Source organism: Lepidochelys kempii, chromosome 1 (genome assembly GCF_965140285.1).
Source record: "Lepidochelys kempii isolate rLepKem1 chromosome 1, rLepKem1.hap1, whole genome shotgun sequence".
In the NCBI taxonomy this organism is placed as follows: domain Eukaryota; kingdom Metazoa; phylum Chordata; order Testudines; family Cheloniidae; genus Lepidochelys; species Lepidochelys kempii.
The window spans coordinates 227942932-227963452 of record NC_136380.1 but is presented as its reverse complement, the minus strand read 5'-3'; the positions used below and the strand labels follow the sequence as shown (position 1 = coordinate 227963452).

General features: G+C 42.5%; 1 protein-coding gene across 10 annotated transcripts in view; it reads right to left on the bottom strand.

Annotated features, from left to right (window-relative positions):
• PHF21B (PHD finger protein 21B) overlaps positions 1-12764 on the bottom strand; it is a 206859-nt gene extending 194095 nt beyond the window's left edge. The window contains exons 1-3 of one of the 10 annotated variants that reach the window (XR_012155497.2): positions 12230-12750; positions 11590-11622; positions 11244-11309 (exon numbers count right to left, since the gene is read on the bottom strand). Coding sequence is in view for 9 of the 10 variants with exons in the window: in XM_073316272.2 (XP_073172373.1) it covers positions 11244-11309; positions 11590-11622; positions 12230-12283 (153 nt within the window). In the remaining variant the exon portion in view is untranslated. Of the gene's footprint in view, positions 1-11243; positions 11310-11589; positions 11623-12229 lie in introns of all 10 variants that reach the window. The other 9 variants (XM_073316272.2, XM_073316281.2, XM_073316224.2 and 6 more) reach the window with 9 other exon arrangements.
• Positions 12765-20521: the final 7757 nt, after the last annotated feature.

Below are 20521 nucleotides of genomic sequence, written 5' to 3'. Positions count from 1 at the left end.
CAAGACGGTTGTTTTGCTTTGGTAAATCAGATACACTGGTTTCTAACTGTTTCTTTAACATACTGAATCTTGGAGAAATAATTAAATGCTCCATTGTCTTCTTCACTACTACAATATCTGCAGAGGGAGTTTCTTTATATATATTAAGTCTCCTGCTTTTACACATTGCCTAAATATTCCAGACACTGAAACAGAAAAAACATAATGATAGTGAGACAAGGGCTTCAAATGCTACACTTTCTGTAAATGTTATCCTTCACAGTGGGATATGAAATGTACTAGAAAATGGTGGTCCTTTCTATTTTCTATTGCTTGTTCAACAGTTCAGGCTATCATCGTTAATCCTGGCAGTTGTGCAAGATCCTGATGCATTCCACAGTTTAGAATTTTTTTCAATCCAATTTAAGTTAATAAACAGTGGACTGAATCACAAAAAGAAAAGAATAAGTTAATCACATGGCAACTTAAATCACTTTCGGATTCAGAGGACAGCCCACTATCTAAGGTCTAATATCATAGCATTTTCAAAGAGGGATGGCTCATCCATTGTATTGTACATCTTTTTTTCAAGTAGAATGGATTACTTTAATGCTACTGATTTGGCTGGAGTATCTCAAATGCTGAGGTGACAAGAGAAACTACCCCTTGACCCATCAGAGAAAAAAACAGAGTCAAACGCATGCATCATTTAGTCTGAAAAGAAAGTTCAGTATTTAATTTCGGATTCAAGGAATGTAAGGATTTGCAAGTGATTGGGAATGAATTTACAGTTAAACAAATGTGAAGGAAAGAAGAAAAAAAATTCCATGGCCTTCATAAATGATTTATTATCCTCTTGCGACTAGCAATGGACTTTGTGAAATGGGTTTATTTAATAGAATCTTTTGAATATTAGCTCTGACTTGTTTGTTACAACTGACATTTTACAAAAGCTTCTCCAAGACCAATATCTTTAGCACTACTTCCAAAATGCCTCTTTAGGTTCCCCGAGTTCTGTCTTAATTTGTTAGTTCCTTTTCATCCCCCCTCCAAATATCCAGGCCAGGGTCAGATCTCTGTTACACCACTGCAAATCCAAAATCTTTCCTCTGAAGTCAATCGAGCTACTCTGGATTTACACCTGTCCAGATGAGATGAAAATCTGACTCTAGAGTTCAGATTCAGAGTTAGTTGAATAGTGTTTACTTTTGTTTATCGAATGCATTTCCCCTTCCTCCCCCCATCCACTTTAAAACAGAAACAAATCTTATAGGGCCAGATTCTGCCACCCTTACTCATGTTGAGTAGTACCTCACTACTTGATTAGTCTCACTGAAATCAATGAAGCTACTACTCACAGAGTTGAATATTCAAGACAAACTGGTAGAATCTGGCCCATAATCAGCAAAAGGGACTGTTATCAAAAAGTAGTAAGGATTACAGATTATCCAAAAAAGGGGATAGTAACAGACTGCTTTATATAACTCCAGTTATTTCTTGATGTATTTAGATTTTAAAATGGTAGGTTTCTGATTAAGAAGAAGAAGAAAAAAAAGATTGTAAATGTTCCTATAAGATTCCATTCAATTTTAGCACAGCGAATAATAGATTAAAATAACCCCATTTAGGAGTTGAGAGTAAATAGTCAACAAATCTAGAAACTGGTCAGTGCCATGTACATGAGTTAGCACACAGAAGAAAGTACAGTGTGGGAGGGAGGTGGATTGCAAGAAGCAAACTTGTGTTTATTTTAAACACTGTGCCCGTTCAAAATAGTCATATCTGCATCTATTTCTAAAAGCAAGCAAAGTCACTATGTATTTAACATAGTAAAATGCCTTTTTCATCAACTAAGACAACAGAACAGATACAAATGAACCAATCAGGGATTTAGAGTGAGCTATCAGTGTTAGAAAGCTAGTCTGAACATTCCAGTTGAGTCACCACAGAGAAAAGGGTGGGGGGAGGAGAAGGGGGGGTGGAAATAAATTACTGTGTGCAACTCCATCTGCAAACTGCTTCTCCCGCACTGGTATGTAATAAAATGTGTTGCTAAGATACAAGCTGCTAAAGAAGTTCATTAAAGGACACTTTAAACAAAGCTGCCAGATTCTTTTCCCTTTAAAGACTGCTTATTTGGTTCTGTCCCTTGTATTTATAATTAGATCCTCTATATGAAGAGGTTGTACTCCATCCAAGCCTACTCAGCAAAGAATGTTAACAAAATAACGTAAATCAGACTGGCTTCATTTATATATATTTATGAGCTGCAGGGATGTTTACAGAAACATATTTATGTTCCACTTTTATTGTTTAATGAGAAATAAACCTTTGAAAAGTAGCTTCTCTGTTAGCTGGAAAGTGGAATTGTTAATTTCTATAGTGACATTTTACTTTCTCATCACTCTGACCTAACTTTTAGAAGGGATGAGAATACTTTAGGAAAAAGAGCCTGGGTCTTTGTTGTTAAGTTTGGAATCTGGGAGACATCTGCCTCTTAATTTACCTTTCATGTGCAAAACAATATTATGCTACAGACACTGAAAAAGAGGCCAAGATTATTTATGCCTTTCTGCTGGCAATTTGTCCAGTTTTTCATCTGTATGTTGATTCCTAGACATATGTTAACAATTTCCAAAACTTCCTTGATCTTAATGCATTAACAACACCAATAAGTCTATTTTGTGACATTTTCTTTCAGGCAAAGATACGTTATCAGGGAGGCCTTTATCTGACCTTCTACAGAATTCTTCTCCTCTCTGTAGTAACATCTTGATAGTGGGGATTTTAGTTGGGGGGGGATTGGAGGGGAGAGGGTGAAGAGGGAGCAAGATATTTTTTGCATTTGCTTACTGTGCTGAAAAATTATATTTTAAGAAATAATGCTAGCATTTATCTATGGTGCATTTAATAGCAGATGAAATGCATAAATCATAGAGCAGAGTTAGTATCGCTGATTATAGGAAATGCTACTTGTCACTTTGTAACCTGCATCTCATATTAAATTCTGTATCACAGTCACCAGTATGTATATATTTTTAATTACATTTTCAGGCTCATTTACATGCGCATATTGACTTTCTGCCTGAATGATATCAAAAAGAAAGACCTTGCACACACACACTGGAATGTGTACAGTTCTGAGACAGGAATCTTTTCTCATCTTTTTCACACTTAAGAAAAGCTTCAATTCGTCAATAAATCTTTAGGCAATCCTAGCTAATTCAAAGAGCTTCAGAAAACGGAAAATTACAGAAAATGCAAGTTAATCTGCGTTGCATGTCTAAGGTTTCAATGTTCTCGCTTGACTCATGTTAATCAAAATGCAATATAATTTTTTTACTTTCCGTAATCTTTAAGATCTGTTATCAATAACTGAGTTAGCCCAAAGAGTCTCTTCCCTTCCTCCCTGGATGCAAGATAAGCTACCTCACAAAGAAAGGACAACATTATCAAGTGAAATAGTTCTAGAAAGAAAAACCTTCTATATACTATACAGATTTGATTTCTGTTTCAAGCCCAGTGACATGCTTCTGTTGCTTAAATGTAAGCAATCAAAAAAATTTTTAGGCAAACACTCTCTTCCTGCCACAGCCTGTACACCTAGTCTCTTAGGACTAAATCCAAACTTTGAAAAGGAGCACCGTTTCTCAAAAACACAGATCAGCACTGCAGATCATTTCTACAGAGTTCTTAGACAAAATGCTACACACTAGAGCTACTTCTTGTGTTGATTTTACTGCAGCCACATTCAGGCCTAGTTTTGTGTTTTACTTTCCCAGCAGCCAAGTGCGTCCATTTCTATCCTAAACTTGGGCCACAAGTTTACTATTCTGTGAGTTAAAAATAAAAAAAAAATGCTGCTTCATATTTTTTCCCCTTTTTCTTTGTATATTAAACAGTCTGTATGTGCTGTGCAAAAAAAAAAAAAAAAAGTAGTACGTATTAGATTTCAAGAGATGCTTACTACTGGGAGTCGGGAGGCTGTAGCTAGAACTAAGCCGCATCAGCAATTTCATAGGACACTCTGGAAATTGCTACTACATAACAATAAGTAGCTGACTCAAAAACAAATGCGAGCGCACGCGCTTAAGGACGTACATTTTATCTTCAGAAGAGCATTTTCAAACAATGAGGTGGTACCACCTTAAGTAAAAAAGAAATCCTCAAATAGGATATACCTAAAAGAAATGTACATAGGGTGATTTAACAAGCGGAGGTGAAAAGGCAGACCAAATATGATTCAGTCAGGCTACACTAACTGACTTTACTTTAATGGGAGAAAGACAAATCTGCATTTCAATTAATCCAATTTTTTTTTGTTCTTCTTTGTTCTTATCTTGACTTGCAGCACGTTTTTTTTAGACTTTGCCAGCTTCAGTCAACTTTGCATGTAGAAACCGCCCCCTTTTTGACATCATGGTCATAGACACACCATTTACCATGGCCTTGTCTTACTGATTTGCAAACTTCTACCCTTTAACTCTTATTGATTAGAAATTGTGTTGATGCCTCAGATTTTGCAGGGAGGGGGGAAGTGTATCATTTTATAATCAGTGTATATGTTATCTTTACCATAAAGAGGAAAGCAAAGATAAACACATTTAAAAGTAACTCTGTATTAATGTGGTTTTATGTGCCTTTGTAGCTTTCAACTGAAAAAAATCAAATGGAATGAGTTGAGAAATGGTTTCCTCAACTTGAACAAAAAAGTGTTTAGAATGATGCACTGTCCCACTGGAAATGTGATTTCATATTAACTTACAAAACCCTTTCCCCAGTCTCATACTGTGGAGAGACAGGGCCATATTCTACTTTGTCACCGCAAGCAGAATTCCCATTGAAGTCAACAGGCCAGATCCCCAGCTGGAGTAAACTGGCATAGCTCCATTGAAGCCACACTGATCTGGATGAACTGAGGATCTGGCCCACTAATGAAACTTCTGTGAAAAGAGTGAGGGGGAGCATGGCCTTTTTCAGCTGTGCATACATACCTAACACTTTCTAACTCTAAAAAGAAAAGGAGTGCTTGTGGCACCTTAGAGACTAACAAATTTATTTGAACATAAGCTTTTGTGAGCTACAACTCACTGCATCCGATGAAGTGAGCTGTAGCTCACAAAAGCTTATGCTCAAATAAATTTGTTAGTTTCTAAGGCCGCGTCTACACTTCCCGCCGGATTGGCGGGTAGTGATCGATCTATTGGGGATCGATTTATCGTGTCTAGTGTAGACGCGATAAATCGATCCCCGATCACTCTGCCGTCGACTCCAGAAGTCCACCAGGGCGAGAGGCGGAAGCAGAGTTGACGGGGGAGCGGTGGCCATCGATCCCGCGCCACAAGGATGCGAAGTAAGTGATTCTAAGTCAATCTAAGATACGTTGACTTCAGCTACGCTATTCTCGTAGCTGAAGTTGCGTATCTTAGATCGACACCCCCCGCCCCCCAGTGAAGACCTAAGGTGTCACAAGTACTCCTTTTCTTTTTGCAGATACAGACTAATGGCTGCTACTCTGAAAACTTTCTAACTCTGTGACACAGGGTACCTATAAAATACATTCCACACATACAACAAAAGTTTCTCTGATATGTTTGCTATCAAAGCATCAGATATTTAAGAACAAATATCTTGCTGCAGTACAATTAGATATTATACAACATGTAACAGGTAGCAAGTACCTTTAGTGTAAGACTACATGTGAAATAAAAAGGTATTGTTACTATAATTCCTTTTTCTGAATAGACAAAGGCATTAGAAGGAAAAAAAATTGTTAAATCACAGGGATAATCATCATAGCCAGCTCCTCTAATGAGGCATCATGGGATTACTGGAGTTATTATAAGAGTCATCTTATTGAAGAAATTCAAAGTTAATTGAAATCAATTGTACTGTTCTGACAGCAGGTGTTTTAAGTGGCTAAAATATCAAAGTGTACTCTTTTAAATGGTTAGAATGTACGTTACATTCACTTTTCAACCCTTAGCACTGCCAAGTGATGTACTGTACTTGTATGGAATAGTGTACAGTAAAAGAAAAATGCTAGAATAAGACCACATTTCACCTGCCAATCAGACTGCCACTAAGCAAATGTTGATCAAAATCCCCTTCAGCACTATGTTTACATTCAGGGTTGGCAATTTCAGTGGTTTTTATAAGGGCAAATCAAACGCAAAGCAGAAAGCCACAAGTATGTTTGTGCTGTGCTTCAAACTCTGTGAAAATGCTTTTTACAACCTTTCCTCCCCTCCCCCAATATGGGCACCTAATCTCATGTAACTTTATTGAAAGCATAAAGAAGAATGCTAGGATTGCCTTTATATAAACTATATTCCCAAATTTCCTCTCCAAGGAGCGGATGGTAAATTTGTCATTTTTTACTCAGATAGCAAAGCAACCAATAAATTACTAGCAGATTGTAGGAAAACATGAGGAACTATAGCTTTCTAAATTACCAGCCCAGAACTAATCTTCACTTAGATCCAATAACTTCACTTGATTTTCCATTTGTTCAGAAGTGCCAGTGAAGTCAATAGAAGCTCTGTGTACAGAAGGACTGCAAAGTCAAGCCCACATTTAAATTACTTCTTGTGTCTGCATTTTAAAGACTCAAAGCGTAATTGGAAAGTTTAAAATTCCACTTCAAGGTTCATCACCAATTTAGAGCCTGATCCAAAGCCATGATCCAACAGCAATATTGGAGCAGAGACTGTCTTTTTGTTCTGTTTTTGCAGCACCTAGCACAGTGGGCTCCTGGTCCATGACTAGGGCTCCTAGGTGCTCCTTCAATACAAGTAAATAAAAAATAATCTCTATTCACTTCAATGAGCATTCGATAGGGCCCTTAGAGCCTACTGCCACCAAAATAAGTTTAGAGTTCTCTCTCTCTCTCTGAGTCTATCTTTCTGTGGGCAGAATTTAACCTTGGTTCTACTTAATTTGGAAACCCCGTTCAGGTCTTATCTCTGTTTTCATTGACACTTGTAACCTCTATTTTATTTCAACAATTTTGAAAGTACCCAACCATATGAAATACTGAGCTTTAGCAAATGTCAATAATTTCCCCTTTCACATGTGTAAACAATGCTGCCATTTTCAGGCATAGCACAGCTTGGATTTCACTATATCAAAAAACACCCCTCTGAAAGACAGACAGAACATACGTAAAGCCAACATCTTGAACGAAAGAGTCTCCAACAAACTCCCTGTGCTTAAGAAGCACACACTAATTTTACAAAGTCTAACACATCCCATGAAGATATTTTGACGGGGTCACCAATGGCAAAATACAGTCAATGATTTAATTTCAGATATGTACTACAAAAAGACAAACCAGCAATAACCCCACCGTGGGACATCCTCTTTGAGACTAATGTTGATCTTCTATGTAGATAGTAAATTATGGTAAAGAAATGAGGCAATGCACAAGTGAATGGTATACACATTATGTCTTTCAGGAAGACATATTTTTATTGCTGTGCTCCAGGACAGGCTGTTTGAATTCAGAGTTCATCACAGTTAAAAATATAGCAGTCTACATACACATCCTTACTGTTAATTTTCCAAGACCTGGTTTACCACCCAATGCTGATCTCAGAAACAGTTTAACTTGTGATTTGGGTTTTTGCTTTGGTTTTTAATCAGTTAAGTGTTGTTATTAAGAAGTAATTTTTTTTAAAAACAGCATATTGACTTCATGGCCAAACAGAACGCACAAAAATATGTGTAGCAGAGTACCTCAAACATGCTTTTAAAGAACAAACCTGGTTCTTATGATTACTCTTTTATTTACATCAAAATTCTTATTGCTTGACAATTTAGATAAAAATGTTACTGCTGCTCTGCATGTGATGTGGATTCAAGGTGTAAAACCACTGGACCAACTAATGGAGTCTTCACACATCATATCTTGTTAAAGAAGAGGTACCCTACTCTCAAATGGTATTACAATTCATCAAAACTATAGTGTACAAAATGTGCAGGTAGACTTAATGTAAGAAAAGTCTAACTTTGCCTTTCTGAGCAAGAGGTAAATTTAAGTATTGATTTAAGTGACACTAAAAAAAACCCATCTTTTATATTTTCCCAACATTTTCAAATAAATATTATAAAGTACATGTCATTCCATATTCCTGTACATTGACAATATAAGAGAAATACTGGATGACTATACAGGAATTTAATTTGGTTGTAAATTGAAATCCAATTTCTTGCATAAATCTATGTTTTGCACATTTGAACCCATACCCAAACACTTGAATCCATCTGGATACTTTGTCTGTGTTCTTATTTTTAATTGAAAAAAAAAAAAAGTAAATGTTGCAATAAATTCCAATGGCTCAGAAGGGAAACTGATGATTGGGGCAGTGAAAGATACTACTCCCCACTGTTATATTTTTAAACAGATGTAGTTAGTGTGATCATCTATTCATTTTACTGTCTATTTCATCATCCACATGTGCATTTTAACTGAAATGTAATCTTAATATCTTTTGTATTTAGTATAAGCACAATAAAGTCCAGAATTATCATGTTCTAAATCAGTTGTTCCTAAACAAATCTACAACAGGTTTGAAAAGAAATTAAAAACCCACTGTTTTCAAAAGTATATATTGAAACAATCACTACTGCCCCTCCAAGCTTCATAAGATTTATTTAAATGTATAGCAGCAGGGGGGAAGGGCGTTGTACTCATGCAAGCAAAAGGCTGAAATCAATAACAGATCCATGATTGGACAAACACCTATTACACTAATGTTAAAGGTACCTCTATCATACCCTGTAGCATCTGATAATTCAGTGATGGACATTTTTTAAGGAGAAATTGCTAATCATACCAAAATCTGCAAAGTTACATAATATTTTTGTGACATGGTCAAAGGCTGAGCCCTCCAAACTCATTTCATTTGTGACCTAAGAAAGATTCAAACCAGGCCTCCAGAGGTGGCAGTCTGGAGCAAGAGCATACTAAATCACCACCTAGCCCCTATCTATCTTGTTGCATAGAACATCAAAACAAGCAGAAGAAATATAATACTGTCGACTTTTGTAGAAAAATACTAGTTTAAATCACTAGGCCAATATTTACTGTTTTCTGACTTTTATTTTTATTTACTTTGCACTTTACAGGGATTTTTAGAAAATAGGGTGGGTAGTGGGAGTTAAAAAGATAACATGTAACCCTTGTTTACTGGTTAGTTTGGGATTCCAAGAAGATGTTGTGTAAGATGGGTGACAATATTCTACACCCAGCTGCATCAGAATGTTCAAATGGTATTTTCAGATCTCTCTCTGCCTTATCTAAATTCCAGCATGTCACATAATAAATAGCTTCTCATTTACTATCATCATAAAAATTTAAACAGCCTTGAAATAGTTGCTACAATACACAAAACACGATCTAATGTATGTTCTAAATACCACTTAACCAGTAAAACTATTTCCACATTGAAGAAAGAACACATAAAGATGCATTGTTGCAGTAAAGGCTGTTACCTTGTTTTAAAAAAATCCTCTGCTCAGCCTAGTAGTGTTAGAGTCAACAACTTGCTGTTTTACACAGCATAAAAGGACTAACAGCCCTTAGCTATCATGTAGTGTCAGATCTGCTTTAAAAAATAAAGTATCTGATTTGATTCTATACAGTGATTAAACATCTTTGTGCTAGGCTGAATAGGGTAGTCTATCCCCTCCCCCTCCAAAAATGGCATCAAAGCAATCAAAATGGTAATGTTCAGCATGAATGGGGCCCCATCCCCCACCTTCAAACTCTGCAGACTTTTCTCCATGTTAGGAAGAAACCAACACCCCTTCTTCACAAAATGGAAGCTTCCACTACCAAATTGAGAGTGCTGACAAATTCTGATTACAATAAACTGGGCGGAAAAGGGTTGCATATAATCACCACCATCCATGCATGCATTCTATGAGCACATATTAAATATGCACGGATCACTTTTCAACTTTAACCACAACTCCACACACACACACACACACAATTCCTTCTCTTTCCCCCAGGAATATTACAAATCTCGAGGTTTCTTTCCTAGGGTGGAAGATTTTTTGTTTTGTGAGAGGGGAAAAAAAACCCCAAAGGCGCTGTTCCAAGTTTTGGTGCTGAAAGAGCTGCTGCATTCCGAAGGAATCGCGATCGATTCAGCCGAGGGGAAAGAGAGGGGTGATGGAGCAGGATCTAGCTGCCAAAGGGGCTTTTGGAAAGCTGCATGATCCTGCAGAGTGGGGGGTGGGGAGTTGTGATGGGGGGAGGTGGAACGGTGAAAGTTATTTGCTATGGTGACTCAATCCGGCAGATCATGGACTCGCTTTGCAAGCTGCTGCTGCCGCTGCTTCGTTTAAGCATTAGAAGTACTGAAAGTGGAAGGGGCGGGGGGCAAGGGAGTGGGTCGTTGTGTGTGTGTGTGCGTGTGCAGCGTTTGCAAAGCGCAGCGGAAACATGGGGTTGCGGAGTGTTCAATGGCATCTGATCGTGGTGCTGAAACCTAACAATCACAGCTCCTCGCCATCAGCTGATCTAACCCAAACAAACTCACAATAAAGAACTTTCTTTCATCCTGAAAGAGGATTAGGAGCGGAGGAGGTGTCAAACATTGCACTATACACAAGGGTCACTTGTGCATAACAAAACAAAAAATAAAAGTTTTCTGAGGGGGGAGAGGGAGAGGAAGGTTTCTATTTTGTTTTGTTTCCCCTCCTCAGATTTTCCTATAACTGGAACAGGTTATTTTTTTAAAAAGTGAAAGTGCCTAAGTGAACTCAAATCCAAAGCTAACACGTCAGATCAGACCAAGGGAAGAGAAAGACAAGTGCAAAAAAAGTGATCAATAAAAATCAGTTTTGCAATTGAGACCAGAAATGGCTCCGACCTGGGCTCCAGTCTCCTTGTTCCCAACTCTCTTGCTCAGCACATTGCATGGAAGTGCACAAAGTAGCCCAAGACAGGAGAATTTTCCATATTCCTAAAACATGTCGACCAACTCAAAATGGACGCCTCATTTTTTTTATTATTTTTTTTTTTTACGTTTTAACTACTGCTTATCCTTTTACTATTATTATAACCCCCACCCCAGGCAAGGGATCTAAGAAACGGATCTCGTTTTGAAAATATACATTTTCTCACTGTAGACTTAGGAAAATAGATATTTTATTCTCTGCTCTCGGTATTTTTCAGCGAACGCAGCCACTTTTAGGATGTTTAGAAAGTGCATGGGGGGGGGGAAACAGAACTGAATCGATCTATTCCTTACTTGTTTTTCATTAAGAGCTGCTATTCTTGATTGCCTTTCATGGATTTGTTTCTTAAGATCACCGTTCTGCAAAAATGGCAATAAAATGCATATTAAAGGCAAAGTGTAAACTAACCCGTCATGAATAAACTTGAGATAAGACATTGTTCAAAGGCAAAACCGTTTCATCAACGCCGTACAAAACCATGCACACACATAAACACCCTCTTTAGTCAAAAAGCTCAGTGAAGACTACAAAATCAGATCTCTTACTGATAAAGTTTCTCATCCTGCTGTCCCGGCACAACTGCGCTTATTACAGCAGAGATAAAATACTGAAGAAGAGGAAAAAAGGATCTGCATTTACCTGTGGATCTTGCTTCATCTGTGCAACTAGTTTCTATAAAAAAAACCACCCCAAAAAAGGAGGAATTAGAAACTGTTCCAAGTTTAATGGATTTTTTTAAAATGTGTATGTGTGTGTGTGTGTGTGGGGAAGGGGAAGGGAGGGGGTAAGGAACAAAGAGGCAAGTAAACACTGCGAGTCAGTTTCAAGCAAAGCTCATAAATATTCAAGTCTCGTCCTAATCTCTCCAACACACACACACACAAGCACCAACCGCAATGTTAACTCCGATGCTCCACAACACACACACACACACACACACAACTCGGCCGAACAGTCTCCCAAACTACTTTTGCAAAGTGTTCGATATTCCGAAGGGGATCCCGGGGGGTGGGGGGCGGCGGGGGGGGGGCGCCTCTCGCCGGCTCCCCCAGGCTCAGCTCCAGCCTCCCCCCTCTTCACTCGCACTCCCAGCCCCCCTCCCCTGATCGATAGACCCTGCGACAAGGAGCAAACGCGCCTGGCTCAGCCTGCAAGGCTGGCTCCCTGCGGGTCGCCCGCACCCGCGCCCCCCCCGCCCCTTCCCTCCCTCCCCCCCCCGCCCCAGGGCAGCCGCCCGCTCGCGCACCCCGGGGCCGGCCGCGCGGGCTCGCGGCGTTACCTGGTGACACTGGATTTCCACTTTTAACGCCTCTTGCAAGCTCTGTCGCTCCATCCCCGCAACTTGCCGGGCACTTTGCTGCCACTTTCGGAGCCCGGCGAAGTTTCTTTTGTTTTTGTTCCGTTGGCTCTCGGGGAGGGGGAGGAGGAGGAGGAGGAGGAGGAGTGTGTGTGTGGGGGGGGGGGTTTGGTTTTTCCTCCGCAGCCACCAACCAACCCCCCCTCCCCTCAGGCAAGCCCACCCCGAGCAGCGCAATTTAAAAAGAAAAGAAAAGGAAAGGGGAAAAAAAAGCCACAACAAGAATCGAAAGAAACAACTACTCAGGCTGCACAGCAAGTTCTTTGCCTCTTTGCTAGGGACACAGACTCATCACTCACTTTCCGCCAAACTGGGGGGGGGGACTCCGCCCCAGCCCCCCCCCCCCGTCAGCGCTGCGCCCGGGGGGCCCCAGGCGGCCCCCGCTCCGCCCAGGAGCCGAGTCACCGCCCCCCGCAGCGCGCCCGCCCCTCCGGAGGGGACGAGGGGGGGACTTAAAACGGCAGGGACTATATTTTCCTCAGAGTGCGCGCCTTGATTTCACTTTGCCTCGGGAAAAGTTGTGCCACGGCTGTCAATGCTAATTCGGCGGTGCCCGGATGGAGCAAAAGGGGCGGGGGGGGGGGGGGGGGGGGAGGAAAAGGGACTTGGAAGCGGCTCGCCTGGCGCATGCGCCGCGCGGCCGCCGCGGTGGGCGAGGGAACAACAAAGTCCGCGGCGGAGAGAGAGGGCAGCGCGAGCCCCCGGGCGTGGGGGGCTTGGCCCGGGCCGTGCCCTGCGTCCCGCTGCCTCTCCGGGTGCCAGGGCCGCGGGCTCCCCGGCTGTCAAGCACGCGTGGGGCTGCGGGGCAAGGGCTATTGGTGCCTCTCACCGCGGCCGCGGGGCTGCTCTTGCCCGGCCTGGAACTGGGGGCAAGGGGCGGGGAGTATTAGGTCGTCCCAACGCAACACAGGCTGGGGAGGAGGCGGCAAGTTTCTCTCTCTCTCTCTTTCTCACACACACACACACGCTTTCATCCTGTCCTCTTTCCCCTTCCCTCTGTCCTTACCTTTCCCCGACACTCACTCGGATTTTCTGCCTTTGCTCCACTCGCTTGTCTCCCTTTCCTCTTCTCTCGCTGCTTTCCAGCATTCCTGCTCCAAGATGTTCAATTACCTGCCAGCCAATGATGGCAACAAGGTCGTTTTTTACCTTGCTCAATTTAAACAGGCTAGAAACTGGTTTCTTACATATTTTGTTAACACACACACACACACACACATATGGGTTAATCTGGAGTTAAGGTTTAAAAAGTTGCTGTCACTGGGGTGAGGGAGGTTTTGAAAATAAGGTGGCCTTCTCCAAACACACACAACCTAACTTTGAAGGTTGAGGCTAAAGTCCCCCTGTATTCAAAAAATAAATAAATAAAAATTGAAGTGTATGGAAATGCACAATAACCATGACCCAACCGACCTTCTGCTCTGCAGGTGTATCATCACCTTGACAACAGCCAGAAACTTGTCCTATGCACACCTTGCACTGGTTTAACTAAAGGTGAAATGATGCAGTGATTTGTGTGACTGTGAGTATAGAAACTTAGGGATGGTCTCCATAAGAGCATCCACACGCCTTAGTGACATAGTGACATAAGCCAACCTAAATCTCCATTTAGAGTACTAGGTCGATGGAAGAATTCTTTGATCAACCTAGCTTCTATCTCTTGGGGAAGATGGATTACCCAGGATGATGGGAGAACTTCTCCCAACAGTGTAGGTAGTGTCTACACTGAAGCGCTATAGAGGTGCAGCTGCACCTCTGTAGCATTTGAAGTGTAGACAACCCTCAGCTTGTTAAATAACAAATCTAAGATTATGGCAAGTTAAGATTATGTCTACACTGCTGTACTGCTGCAGTGGCGCTGCTGTAAGGTCTCCTGTGTAGCCGCTCTATGCCAGCGGCTTCCACCAGCATAATTAAACCACCCCCAACGAGCGGTAGTAGCTACGTTGGCGGGAGACTCTCTCCAGCCAACATAGCGCTGTCCACACCAGCGCTTTTGTCGGTGAAACTTATGTCAGTCGGGGGTGGTTTTTTCCACATCCCCGACCAACAAAAGTTTTGCTGACAAAAGTGCTAGTGTAGACAAAGCCTAAATGAATGTAAGAGAGATCATAATCAGAACTGCACCAGTTTAACTAAATCAGTACATCACCTCCTCTTTGGGCAAACCAGTGCAACTTCTGTGTGTGGACAAGCCTTAGTGACATTGAAAACCACAAACAAAGCTCAGGATAATTTTGCCTCTGACTCTCAAAATTAAGAAAATACCTAATTAAGTGGTCAGCCTCTACATTAATGAGTTCAATACTAGTACCTGATAAATACTCTCATTCTGATAGTCATTTCAAGCTGCAATCTTATTGATACTAACCTAACATACAGAAACTGGCAGAACACCACAGTGCTCCAGCTGTGCTTGGACATAAAACTTTTAACGACTATAGAAATCTTTTTCCCCAAATAAAGACACCAATACCTACCAAGACAAACCTACTAAATCAAACCTGAAGTATCTAAACTGTTAAGAAAAGAAAAATCTTGCCAAGTTCCATTAGACTTTCCAGAAATATTCTATCCTACCCTGACATAAGGTCATCTCTGTGAAATTCAAGGTGTCTTGTTCTTGGTTTGGCACAATTATGAATGAGGTGTCTTAAGCAGACGTAAAATTAAAAGCTTGTTTCAGCCTTAGCTATTGGAAACAATAGAATCATGATATATGTTTATTTTAAAAATCCTTATTTGTGTTACTATCAACATATTCCTTATTGAAATTGACCAAATTAAAAAAATCTAATTTACTTTTCACCATTTGTTCACTTTTTTTGGATGTTTGGCTTGAACAATGAAAACAAACTAGTCAGTTTCACTTTCTGGTGCTCTTTAACTAGAGCACTGTTTCTGTGTTTGGACTGTAAACATTGCCCAGAAATGTTTAAATCCAAATAAATACAATGTTTTAGTAGTGTGTATATGATGGCGGTTGTTTTTTGTTATATCATGGGTTTTTAAATGAAAATATTATATTAATAAATATTAGACTTAATAAAATCTTATTGAAACAATCTAAATAGTTAGACTTCAACTACTTGCTGATTTCTCTAACTACTTTTTCGTAAACTCAACTTGTAACAGAATTTATTAGATTTCATGATAACTAGTAGGTGACCTAAAAGGTCAAGGTAAACAGTAAAGTCCAACTACTTTATGACATATGGACTTGGTTTTACAGCCCTTACTCACAAGAATAAGGACTAAGAGATCAATCCTGTGCAAATACTTATGCACATGGAACACTCTATGAATGTGAGTTAATGGTACTACTCCTAGAAACACAGTTACATATGTGCACAAGTATTTGCAAGATCATGGCCCAGCAAAAGTGAAGGTTTGCTGGTTATTCCCAGTAAAGCTCAGACCCTGAAAGCACATGAGTAACTTTGGGTTATGCATGCAGGGAATCCTATTGACCTGAATGAGTCTATTCACAGATTTGAAGTTACTCTTATGAGTAAGTGTTTACAAGATAGAGGCCTAAAATCTTTGTAAATCTGAAGTATCTCCATTGAAATCAATTGTCATACTAGTGTAAAACTGATGAGAGATCAGAATCAGGCCCTAAACTGGACTGTCTTTTCTACATTTGTACAGCATCTACCACAATGGATTCCTGGTCCTAGACTGGGGCTCCTATGTACTATGGTAATACAAATAAATAAAATTTAAAAAAATCTAACAATTGACTGAGTTATAGTTATTGAAGCCTGGTTTATGTATTTATTACTCACGACTCTATTGCTAGTCTGCTGACTGTTTCCAATCAGAGTTTTGTGTTGTTATAAAAAGCATGCATAGTATTGTAAAATAATTATTCTTCCATCCAACTACTAAAATTGGTAGTTGCATTTTGCCTAATTTTTGTTATTTCAGAAAGTTTTGAGAATGTTGGAGGGTCCCTCAAAACAGTGCAAATGTAAACCTTTATAAAGTGACCTGCAAGGAGTTATGTTATTATTTTATCCACACCACACCAGTGAGATGACTATAGGAAAATAGCTTGGAAGTTTACCTCGGTATCTTTGCCATGCAAGAATTGGCTTATATGTGCACAGTGCAATGATGGGTCACAGATTACAATATCCAGGAAACATCAATATAAAGCACTAAACATAATGAAGTTCATTGCTATTCATCTGTTGATACCGTTCTATATGTTTTATAGGCAATTGTGTAAAATATATTAATCTGCCAAACATATTTCAGCAATAATTTTCTATTGCTATCTGTAAAACCTTTAACAGCTTTATGGAATTTACTCCAGCATGATGAAATCTTGGTGGCAAAATTATGGATGTATAATGGCTGTTACCAGAGGGAAAAGAGTCACACTGAGCCCCATTCCATCTGTGTTCTTGTATAGAGGGGAAGCCATAAGTTGGCTAGGGAGTGCAAGGGGGAAGGGAGACTAGCTAACACTGCTGGCAGTGCTCCACAAAGGTATGCCTAAGCCCGGTGGGGAATGGTTATAGCTCTGCTCCTCCTGAGCACCAGCTAATTGATGTATTGTTGCACTGAGAGAAGCACATGCTGTCCCATCAAGTGTCGCATATTCCATAGGTAAGCACACTTACCACCCTTCGAGGTATTATCACTGCTCCTGGCTTCTGTAGGAATAAGACTCCCAGAGGTCCCCCACATGAGCTCCTCCCTTTCTCACAGTGAAGTTCAGGTTCATAGAGCCTTGATGTGCACTTTTGCATACAGTATATATTTTAAGTATACAATTACAATATTGTGCAATCAGTGGCATGCCATCTGTGCATGCCCAATCAGCTGTGCATTGTTCAACAGGCAGCCTGCAGGATGATTCCATCTGGCTGCCATGAAGAACACCATTTTGTAGAACAAAGTGGCGTCCTCCGCACAACATGACCTTGCACATACTGTACATGCAAGGTCATGTTGCATGGAGGACACCATTCTGGACCACCTCAGGCATGCAAGGTAGTCGGTGCAAGACTTGCTAAAAGTGTCATGGCACATCCCTATGTGCAGTAAATGTAATGTGTCTGTCACTGAAAGTTTTGCGTGCATATGTGCAAAATTAAGTATATAGTGGATACATGTCTCCAGCTGTATTTCTCTTGTCTTTTGTATAACAAGTGTTTGACACTGTGAGCAGAAATGGCTTCTGAAAAAATCTATAAAAGTTTGGCTGTCCCACATAATTCGTTAATATCTTACATCAATTCCATGAAGACATGGTCAAGTACTCTCAGATGGTTGCTTGTCAAAACAAAGCTACATTCTGGCACCGGTCCTCTTTGGTCTCTTCTTCACAGCCATTCTGAATTACACAATTGTCAACTTTCAGAAGAGCATCTATATAAATTACAGAACTGATGGAAAACTCTTCAATCTCCAAAAGCTTTCTACACAGACAAAAGTCCTTGAGGAACTCACATATGAAGCCCTTTCTGGAGATGACTGTGCTGTAGTAAGGGTATGTCTACACTATGCTGCAATGCAGACTATGGGTGTGTGAATTGCACAGTGCACCAAAATGGAGTAACTGCCCTATGCGGATGCTGCTAGTGTGAACTAAAAAGGTACTGTGATACAGCATGGCCAGAGGGCAGCAGGAGAGTAGATTTTTTTTTTTGGAAGCCAAAAAATGGTGTTTTTATTTGCATAACACACTTACAAAACAAAAACAACAGCATATGCAATGTGTAACACAGCAACCAATCACAATTGTTTTCTCATTAGCTTCAGGGGAGGGAAGTGTTCAAGCTTGCCTGGGCCCAGGGCGTGGGGGCTTCCTCGACTCTCGTGGTCTTCCACCCTTCCGAGTTACCTGGTGGCCCAGAGCGAGGGGACTTCATCAACTCTCAAGGTCTGCCACCCCCTCGAGTTACCTGCCGCCACGCCCAGTGTCACCAACAATTCCCTCCTTTGAAAGCACCCAACAAGAGGGGCAGGCTGTGAGGTGGACAATCCGGGGGGGGGGCACGTGCACCCACATGTGAAAGGACCCCTCTAAGGTGGTGGTGTCCGCAGCAGCAATGGCTGGGGCTGGGGTCCCTTACTCTCTCCCCCAATCAAAGGGTCAAACAAAGGGAACCAGACGGAGACAGCGAGCAGAGAACCTCGGACCGCGCCCACCGCTCCTCAAAAGCATCAAGGGAGTCGATGGACGCCGCTCAGAGGAACTCCGCCCAGATACGTGAACGGACCGAGGATCGGAAAACAGCCCCACAGTCACAAGAAACTCCATCGGCTAACCTCCTCTCTCTGGTTTTATAGACGGCCGTTTTAGCCAGGGCCAGGAGGAGGTTAACTAGGAGATCCTGCGACTTTCTGATGCCACAGATGGGGAGTGCATAAATAAAAAGGTGAGGGGAAAAATGCAACCAAAAATGTAATAGAAGATTTGTGAGGAGCCGGAACAGGGGCTGCAGCCTGGTGCACTCCAAATATACGTGCGCCAGGGTTTCCCTCACACTGCAAAAGGACAAGTATCTGGGATGGGGGTGAACTGTGCCAAGTACGTGCCCGTGCTCACAGCTCCGTGAAGGAGCAGCCAACTGATGTCCCCAGTGGGCCTTGGAACCAAGGTGGAATATAGGCTGGCCCACCGGGGCTGCTCACCCTCCGAAGGTGGCAGAAGGTCTCGCCACTTTGTGTCGGGGCGGGACACTAGGGTGAGGGCGTGAAGGGTGTGGAGCACGAGCGTGTATAGATGTTTCCTTGGCGTGGTTTGGAAGCATACCAGCTGCAGTTCATGCAGCCAGTTCACAGTAAAGGTGTGAGGGGGTCGATTGGGTCTACAGGGCAGGGGTCCAATTAAAATGTCTGGGGTAGAGGGTGGGCAGGGCGTGCCCTCGAGCAGGACCCGGTCGAGGTAAGCTCGAGCAGCGGGCGGCAAAGTGGCCTTCACCTCCTGAAGTACGTGCCGGTGGGGGTATGAGGTCTGGAGAGCCCCATGCGCCAAGCGAGCGTCAGGGGATCCAGCCAGTCTCCCCAGTCATAGTCCAGGAGGTCTCCGACTCTCATGACTTCTGTCAGGATCAAGCTCTGGCGCACCGAGCGGGACTCCGCCACCTGCACATGGAGCTGGGGGTTGTGTAGCAGGGGCTCCGCGAGGAGATCTGCCCCCTCAGTGGCCGCCATGGACCTGGTCGTTGAAAACAGTTTCCAAGTCCGGAGGAGGTCTTGGTAGAAGACCAGCAGCCCCGAGAGGTCCCGCGGAAGACCTCCCGGATGGAGATAAAAGAGCTGCCGGTCATATTGGAGCCCTCGGATGCGGCGCAGGATGGTGTGCACCAGTATGCTCCATGCCAAACTGCCTGCACCACAGAGGAGCCTCTGTAGGGCCTGGAGGCGGAAGACGCGGACCTGAGTGTGCAGAAACTTCAGGCCCTGTTCTCCTTCCTTCAGGGGTAGATGAAGAACCCCTACAGGGGCCCAGTGCATTCCTGACCAAAAGAACCCCAGAATCGATGTCCGGAGGTTGGTCAGGAAACCCGGGGCTGGGACCAGGGTGTTGAGCCGGTACCAGAGCATGGACAGGACTAGTTGATTAAGCACCAGCGCTCTCCCTCGGAGGGAGAGACATTGAAGTAGTCCCGTCCATTTCCGGAGCCGCTCTATCAGCCCGCCCTCTAAATTTTCCCAGTTCTCTGGCGGAGAGGGATGCATGGCAGAAAGGTAAACACCGAGGTAGAGCAGTGGACCCGCGCTCTACCGAATCATTTGAAGCGTGGGTGGGAGGAAGCTCGCCTGCCGCCAGTCTCCTACCGCCAAGCCAGAGCTCTTGACCCAGTTGGCCTAGATGGCCTGGCAAGCCTCCAACCGCGCCAAGTCGCCCGGGTCCTGGACCACGAGGAGCACGTCATCGGCGTACGCCGACAAGACCAGCCGCAGCTCCGGCTCCCGCAGCACCAACCCTGTCAACCTGCCACGGAGGAGACAGAGGAAGGGCTCAATCGCCAGAGCGTACAGCTGGCGCGAGAGGGGGCACCCCTCCCGTACTCCTTGCCCGAAGCTGACCGGTTCGGTCAGGGTCCAGTTGAGCTTAACCAGACACTCTGCGGAAGTGTACAGCACCCGGAGAAAACTCACAAACTGGGGTCCAAAGCCAAACGCCTGCAGAGTGCTCAGGAGGTACCCGTGGTCCACCCTATCGAATGCCTTCTCCTGATCTAGGGACAG